This window comes from Teleopsis dalmanni, chromosome X (assembly GCF_002237135.1).
Source record: "Teleopsis dalmanni isolate 2A chromosome X, ASM223713v2, whole genome shotgun sequence".
NCBI lineage: Eukaryota > Metazoa > Arthropoda > Insecta > Diptera > Diopsidae > Teleopsis > Teleopsis dalmanni.
In genome coordinates, this window is record NC_051848.1 from 100,334,876 (window position 1) to 100,342,996 (window position 8,121).

The window sequence follows — 8,121 nt, forward strand, 5'->3', positions numbered from 1 at the left end:
TAATTTAGTTATTTTTCTAATATCAATACATCTTCTTCAATATATGGAATATAAAATAAAAAGTTTTCTTACCAATATTTCCCTCATTTCTTCATTTAACAGCAGGTGCGCCTCCAGCTTCTCGAACTCACTAACATTTCCCAGTGGAAAAGAGTAGAAGAGTGTGCCTGCATGAGTGAGTCCATCTGAGCTCTAAGAGACGACACTTCTGCTCTTAATTCAGAGATTAAGAGAGAGTGCCTTCTAATTCGCTCGTCTGTCCTATCCCGCTAATCGGACTCTTTCAACTGAGTTGAAAGAGTGAGAGCGGGTTCTGGACCACCCTCAGCTTGTTGATCTTCTGGTGGAATATCAGAAAATGATTAAAAAAATTGTAATATATTAATTATTAAATTTTAATAGAAATTAAAATTAATTAATTTAGTTATTTTTCTAATATCAATACATCTTCTTCAATATATGGTATATAAAATAAAAAGTTTTCTTACCAATGTTTCCCTCATTTCTTCATTTAACAGCAGATGCGCCTCCAGCTTCTCGAACTCGCCAATTTTCCCAGAGGAGAAGAGTAGAAGAGTGCGCCTGCATGAGTGAGTCCATCTGAGCTCTAAGAGACGACACTTCTGCTCTTAATTCAGAGATTAAGAGAGAGTGCCTTCTAATTCGCTCGTCTGTCCTATCCCGCTAATCGGACTCTTTCAACTGAGTTGAAAGAGTGAGACCGGGTTCTGGACCACCCTCAGCTTGTTGATCTTCTGGTGGAATATCAGAAAATGATTAAAAAATATTGTAATATATTAATTATTAAATTTTAATAGAAATTAAAATTAATTAATTTAGTTATTTTTCTAATATCAATACATCCTCTTCAATGTATGGTATATAAAATAAAAAGCTTTCTTACCAATGTTTCCCTCATTTCTTCATTTAACAGCAGATGCGCCTCCAGCTTCTCGAACTCGCCAAATTTCCCAGAGGAGAAGAGTAGAAGAGTGCCTGCATGAGTGAGTCCATCTGAGCTCTAAGAGAAGACACTTCTGCTCTTAATTCAGAGATTAAGAGAGAGTTCCTTCTAATTCGCTCGTCTGTCCTATCCCGCTCTTCGGACTCTTTCAACTGAGTTGAAAGAGTGAGACCGGGTTCTGGACCACCCTCAGCTTGTTGATCTTCTGGTGGAATATCTGAAAATGATTAAAAAATTGTAATTTATTAATTATTAAATTCTAATAGAAATTAAAATTAATTAATTTAGTTATTTTTCTAATATCAATACATCTTCTTCAATATATGGAATATAAAATAAAAAGCTTTCTTACCAATATTTCCCTCATTTCTGCATTTAACAGCAGATGCGCCTCCAACTTCTCGAACTCACCAATCCCAGAGGAAAAGAGTAGAAGAGTGTGCCTGCATGAGTGAGTCCATCTGAGCTCTAAGAGACGACACTTCTGCTCTTAATTCAGAGATTAAGAGAGAGTGTCTTCTAATTCGCTCGTCTGTCCTATCCCGCTAATCGGACACTTTCAACTGAGTTGAAAGAGTGAGACCGGGTTCTGGACCACCCTCAGCTTGTTGATCTTCTGGTGGAATATCTGAAAATGATTAAAAAATTGTAATTTATTAATTATTAAATTCTAATTGAAATTAAAATTAATTAATTTAGTTATTTTTCTAATATCAATACATCCTCTTCAATATATGGTATATAAAATAAAAAGCTTTCTTACCAATATTTCCCTCATTTCTTCATTTAACAGCAGATGCGCCTCCAGCTTCTCGAACTCACCAACATTTCCCAGAGGAAAAGAGTAGAAGAGTGTGCCTGCATGAGTGAGTCCATCTGAGCTCTAAGAGACGACACTTCTGCTCTTAATTCAGAGATTAAGAGAGAGTGTCTTCTAATTCGCTCGTCTGTCCTATCCCGCTAATCGGACTCTTTCAACTGAGTTGAAAGAGTGAGACCGGGTTCTGGACCACCCTCAGCTTGTTGATCTTCTAGTGGAATATCTGAAAATGATTAAAAAATTGTAATATATTAATTATTAAATACTAATAGAAATTAAAATTAATTAATTTAGTTATTTTTCTAATATCAATACATCCTCTTCAATATATGGTATATAAAATAAAAAGCTTTCTTACCAATATTTCCCTCATTTCTTCATTTAACAGCAGATGCGCCTCCAGCTTCTCGAACTCGCCAACATTTCCCAGAGGAAATGTTGGCAAGTTGTTTGTAGAAGAGTGTGCCTGAATGAGTGAGTCCATCTGAACTCTAAGAGAAGACACTTCTGCTCTTAATTCAGAGATTAAGAGAGAGTTCCTTCTAATTCGCTCGTCTGTCCTATCCCGCTCTTCGGACTCTTTCAACTGAGTTGAAAGAGTGAGAGCGGGTTCTGGACCACCCTCAGCTTGTTGATCTTCTGGTGGAAAATCAGAAAATGATTAAAAAATATTGTAATATATTAATTATTAAATTTTAACAGAAATTAAAATTAATTAATTTAGTTATCTATCACCTAGTAGGGTATAAAAAAAATCTTTCTACATTGTTTCCCCATTTCTTTCAAATACAGCAGGCGCCTCCGCTTCTCGGAACTCGCCAACACAGAGGAAATGTGCAAGTGTTGGGAGTCTGGCCCTGATAGATCCATGGCTCTAAGGAGAAGGGGACAGTAACCAGAGAGAGGCTCTAATTCGCTCTCCGTCCTCGCTCTTGGCCTCTAAAGAGTTAAAGAGGACCGGGTACCACTCATGGGGGGAAATGATGTAATTATTAAATTCTAATTGAAATTAAAATTAATTAATTTAGTTATTTTTCTAATATCAATACATCTTCTTCAATATATGGAATATAAAATAAAAAGCTTGCTTACCAATGTTTGCCTCATTTCTGCATTTGACTGCAGATTCGCTTCCAACTTCTCGAACTCTCCAAATTGTTGAGGATTGTTTTTTGAGGATTGAGATTTTCCGTCTGAACTTAAATGTTAAATTATGAATGTCTAAATAAAACTGTTCAAAACTCTCCCCAACCTATTGTTTCCTGTCTACAATCCCTCTGATAATCTCATAATCACTCTCTGACGATCGAAATTGTTCCAACGACTCCTTCTTTAATTGGAATAATCAAAAGTACTATCCCCGCATGATCTAAAAGCACCTGCCAAAACTATTTTAATGCTACCATTGAGTCTCACCAAATTTCCTTGAAAAGTTGGTGTAGTGTGTTGACAAGCAAGTATGGATTTGCTTTTAAAATTTCCGCTGGAATAGAGTCGCAGCCCGCAGTTTTGTTTTTTTTTAATGATTTTATGACTGTGTAGGGAATTTATATTTATGGTGTATTTGCAATGTTGTACTACTGCGCAATACACGGTATATTGAGGCGCCAGAAATGGTAAATAGGTGGCGCCATACGTCGTTCTATTGCGCTCCGGATCAAACGTCGTAGTCAAGAGGCCATCAGGATGGTAAATAAGACGGCTACGACAAAACTCAATGCGATGGATATTGCATGTACTTTCTACCATCTTCGTTTCCATGTTATATGTTCGTAGTAGTCTCATATAGGCCTCGACAGATATTGGCTGATCTGTGAAAAGTATGAAGTCATCGCAGCTTATGTTTAGTTGGCGTAGTGAGTGACGTAGAATGTAATAATTGATGATGCTGTTTCCAATTCCGGTATCTACGTCGCCTGACATTCTGGTGCCTCGTTGGTGCTTTCTCATTGCCTTGAACGAGCACTGTTGCGTAACGTTTTCTTGCAAAGCTTGCGTAATTTTTGGATTTGTCCATAACAGCGTTGGTATAGTCTGTAGCACCTCGACAGTGGCATGTGCATCGAAGGTAGTATGGTCTTCCTCAGTATAGTACATATATCTCCTTTCAAGTTTGTCGGCAAGTTACTTTGCCGATATGGATATCGTACTTAAAACTTCGCTTAAGTGGTTTGACGCAGCGCCCAGAAGCCAAGTAAGATAATGGGTGCCTTGCTTGTATAAGTCTTGAAGCTTTGTACTTGCTTGTTGATAACTTTTCGAGCTTTATAAAAAGAGTGATGCCGCTCGAGATTTTTCGTCCATTCCGTTTTTCCTCAATAAGCTTTCTTACCAATGTTTCCCTCATTTCTTCATTTAACAGCAGATGCGCCTCCAGCTTCTCGAACTCGCCAATTTTCCCAGAGGAGAAGAGTAGAAGAGTGCCTGCATGAGTGAGTCCATCTGAGCTCTAAGAGACGACACTTCTGCTCTTAATTCAGAGATTAAGAGAGAGTTCCTTCTAATTCGCTCGTCTGTCCTATCCCGCTCTTCGGACTCTTTCAACTGAGTTGAAAGAGTGAGACCGGGTTCTGGACCACCCTCAGCTTGTTGATCTTCTGGTGGAATATCAGAAAATGATTAAAAAATATTGTAATATATTAATTATTAAATTTTAATAGAAATTAAAATTAATTAATTTAGTTATTTTTCTAATATCAATACATCCTCTTCAATGTATGGTATATAAAATAAAAAGCTTTCTTACCAATGTTTGCCTCATTTCTTCATTTAAGAGCAGATGCGCCTCCAGCTTCTCGAATTCGCCAACATTTCCCAGAGGAAATGTTGGCAAGTTGTTTGTAGAAGAGTGTGCCTGCATGAGTGAGTCCATCTGAGCTCTAAGAGAAGACACTTCTGCTCTTAATTCAGAGATTAAGAGAGAGTTTCTTCTAATTCGCTCGTCTGTCCTATCCCGCTCTTCGGACTCTTTCAACTGAGTTGAAAGAGTGAGAGCGGGTTCTGGACCACCCTCAGCTTGTTGATCTTCTGGTGGAATATCTGAAAATGATTAAAAAATTGTCATTTATTAATTATTAAATTTTAATAGAAATTAAAATTAATTAATTTAGTTATTTTTCTAATATCAATACATCTTCTTCAATATATGGAATATAAAATAAAAAGTTTTCTTACCAATATTTCCCTCATTTCTTCATTTAACAGCAGATGCGCCTCCAGCTTCTCGAACTCACCAACATTTCCCAGAGGAAAAGAGTAGAAGAGTGTGCCTGCATGAGTGAGTCCATCTGAGCTCTAAGAGACGACACTTCTGCTCTTAATTCAGAGATTAAGAGAGAGTGTCTTCTAATTCGCTCGTCTGTCCTATCCCGCTAATCGGACACTTTCAACTGAGTTGAAAGAGTGAGACCGGGTTCTGGACCACCCTCAGCTTGTTGATCTTCTGGTGGAATATCTGAAAATGATTAAAAAATTGTAATTTATTAATTATTAAATTCTAATTGAAATTAAAATTAATTAATTTAGTTATTTTTCTAATATCAATACATCCTCTTCAATGTATGGTATATAAAATAAAAAGCTTTCTTACCAATATTTCCCTCATTTCTGCATTTGACTGCAGATTCGCTTCCAACTTCTCGAACTCTCCAAATTGTTGGCAAACTGAGTTGAAAGAGTGAGAGCGGGTTCTGGACCACCCTCAGCTTGTTGATCTTCTGGTGGAATATCTGAAAATGATTAAAAAATTGTAATATATTAATTATTAAATTTTAATAGAAATTAAAATTAATTAATTTAGTTATTTTTCTAATATCAATACATCTTCTTCAATATATGGTATATAAAATAAAAAGTTTTCTTACCAATGTTTCCCTCATTTCTTCATTTAACAGCAGATGCGCCTCCAGCTTCTCGAACTCGCCAACATTTCCCAGAGGAAATGTTGGCAAGTTGTTTGTAGAAGAGTGTGCCTGCATGAGTGAGTCCATCTGAGCTCTGAGAAGACACTTCTGCTCTTAATTCAGAGATTAGGAGAGAGTGTCTTCTAATTCGCTCGTCTGTCCTACCCCGCTAATCGGACTCTTTCAACTGAGTTGAAAGAGTGAGACCGGGTTCTGGACCACCCTCAGCTTGTTGATCTTCTGGTGGAATATCTGAAAATGATTAAAAAATTGTAATTTATTAATTATTAAATTTTAATAGAAATTAAAATTAATAAATTTAGTTATTTTTCTAATATCAATACATCTTCTTCAATATATGGTATATAAAATAAAAAGCTTTCTTACCAATGTTTGCCTCATTTCTGCATTTGACTGCAGATTCGCTTCCAACTTCTCGAACTCTCCAAATTGTTGAGGATTGTTTTTTGAGGATTAAGATTTTCCGTCTGAACTTAAATGTTAAATTATGAATGTCTAAATAAAACTGTTCAAAACTCTCCCCAACCTATTGTTTTCTGTCTACAATCCCTCTGATAATCTCATAATCACTCTCTGACGATCGAAATTGTTCCAACGACTCCTTCTTTAATTGGAATAATCAAAAGTACTATCCCCGCATGATCTACAAGCACCTGCCAAAACTATTTTAATGCTACCATTGAGTTTCACCAAATTTCCTTGAAAAGTTGGTGTAGTGTGTTGACAAGCAAGTATGGATTTGCTTTTAAAATTTCCGCTGGAATAGAGTCGCAGCCCGCAGTTTTGTTTTTTTTTTAATGATTTTATGACTGTGTAGGGAATTATTATTTATGGTGTATTTGCAATGTTGTACTACTGCGCAATACACGGTATATTGAGGCGCCAGAAATGGTAAATAGGTGGCGCCATACGTCGTTCTATTGCGCTCCGGATCAAACGTCATAGTCAAGTGGCCATCAGGATGGTAAATAAGACGGCTACGACAAAACTCAATGCGATGGATATTGCATGTACTTTCTACCATCTTCGTTTCCATGTTATATGTTCGTAGTAGTCTCATATAGGCCTCGACAGATATTGGCTGATCTGTGAAAAGCATGAAGTCATCGCAGCATATGTTTAGTTGGCGTAGTGAGTGACGTAGAATGTAATAATTGATGATGATTTCCCAGAGGAAATGTTGGCAAGTTGTTTGTAGAAGAGTGTGCCTGCATGAGTGAGTCCATCTGAGCTCGAAGAGAAGACACTTCTGCTCTTAATTCACAGATTAAGAGAGAGTGCCTTCTAATTCGCTCGTCTGTCCTATCCCGCTCTTCGGACTCTTTCAACTGAGTTGAAAGAGTGAGAGCGGGTTCTGGACCACCCTCAGCTTGTTGATCTTCTGGTGGAATATCTGAAAATGATTAAAAAATTGTAATATATTAATTATTAAATTTTAATAGAAATTAAAATTAATTAATTTAGTTATTTTTCTAATATCAATACATCTTCTTCAATATATGGTATATAAAATAAAAAGCTTTCTTACCAATGTTTGCCTCATTTCTGCATTTAACAGCAGATGCGCCTCCAGCTTCTCGAATTCGCCAACATTTCCCAGAGGAAATGTTGGCAAGTTGTTTGTAGAAGAGTGTGCCTGCATGAGTGAGTCCATCTGAGCTCTAAGAGAAGACACTTCTGCTCTTAATTCAGAGATTAAGAGAGAGTTCCTTCTAATTCGCTCGTCTGTCCTATCCCGCTCTTCGGACTCTTTCAACTGAGTTGAAAGAGTGAGAGCGGGTTCTGGACCACCCTCAGCTTGTTGATCTTCTGGTGGAATATCTGAAAATGATTAAAAAATTGTTATTTATTAATTATTAAATTTTAATAGAAATTAAAATTAATTAATTTAGTTATTTTTCTAATATCAATACATCTTCTTCAATATATGGAATATAAAATAAAAAGTTTTCTTACCAATATTTCCCTCATTTCTTCATTTAACAGCAGATGCGCCTCCAGCTTCTCGAACTCACCAACATTTCCCAGAGGAAAAGAGTAGAAGAGTGTGCCTGCATGAGTGAGTCCATCTGAGCTCTAAGAGACGACACTTCTGCTCTTAATTCAGAGATTAAGAGAGAGTGTCTTCTAATTCGCTCGTCTGTCCTATCCCGCTAATCGGACTCTTTCAACTGAGTTGAAAGAGTGAGACCGGGTTCTGGACCACCCTCAGCTTGTTGATCTTCTGGTGGAATATCTGAAAATGATTAAAAAATTGTAATTTATTAATTATTAAATTCTAATTGAAATTAAAATTAATTAATTTAGTTATTTTTCTAATATCAATACATCTTCTTCAATATATGGAATATAAAATAAAAAGCTTTCTTACCAATATTTCCCTCATTTCTGCATTTGACTGCAGATTCGCTTCC

General features: G+C 36.4%; 1 protein-coding gene across 1 annotated transcript in view; it reads right to left on the reverse strand.

Annotated features, from left to right (window-relative positions):
* Positions 1 to 684: 684 nt before the first annotated feature.
* Positions 685 to 8,121, reverse strand: part of LOC119688827 — a 12,460-nt gene continuing 5,023 nt past the window's right edge. Inside the window, exons 2-13 of the mRNA XM_038103490.1 lie at positions 7,899 to 7,943; positions 7,236 to 7,528; positions 6,074 to 6,179; positions 5,894 to 5,938; positions 5,420 to 5,512; positions 5,194 to 5,238; positions 4,531 to 4,823; positions 2,877 to 2,982; positions 1,963 to 2,007; positions 1,548 to 1,592; positions 960 to 1,181; positions 685 to 755 (exon numbers count right to left, since the gene is read on the reverse strand). Of these exons, the coding sequence (XP_037959418.1) occupies positions 685 to 755; positions 960 to 1,181; positions 1,548 to 1,592; positions 1,963 to 2,007; positions 2,877 to 2,982; positions 4,531 to 4,823; positions 5,194 to 5,238; positions 5,420 to 5,512; positions 5,894 to 5,938; positions 6,074 to 6,179; positions 7,236 to 7,528; positions 7,899 to 7,943 (1,409 nt within the window). The remainder of the gene's footprint in view (positions 756 to 959; positions 1,182 to 1,547; positions 1,593 to 1,962; positions 2,008 to 2,876; positions 2,983 to 4,530; positions 4,824 to 5,193; positions 5,239 to 5,419; positions 5,513 to 5,893; positions 5,939 to 6,073; positions 6,180 to 7,235; positions 7,529 to 7,898; positions 7,944 to 8,121) is intronic.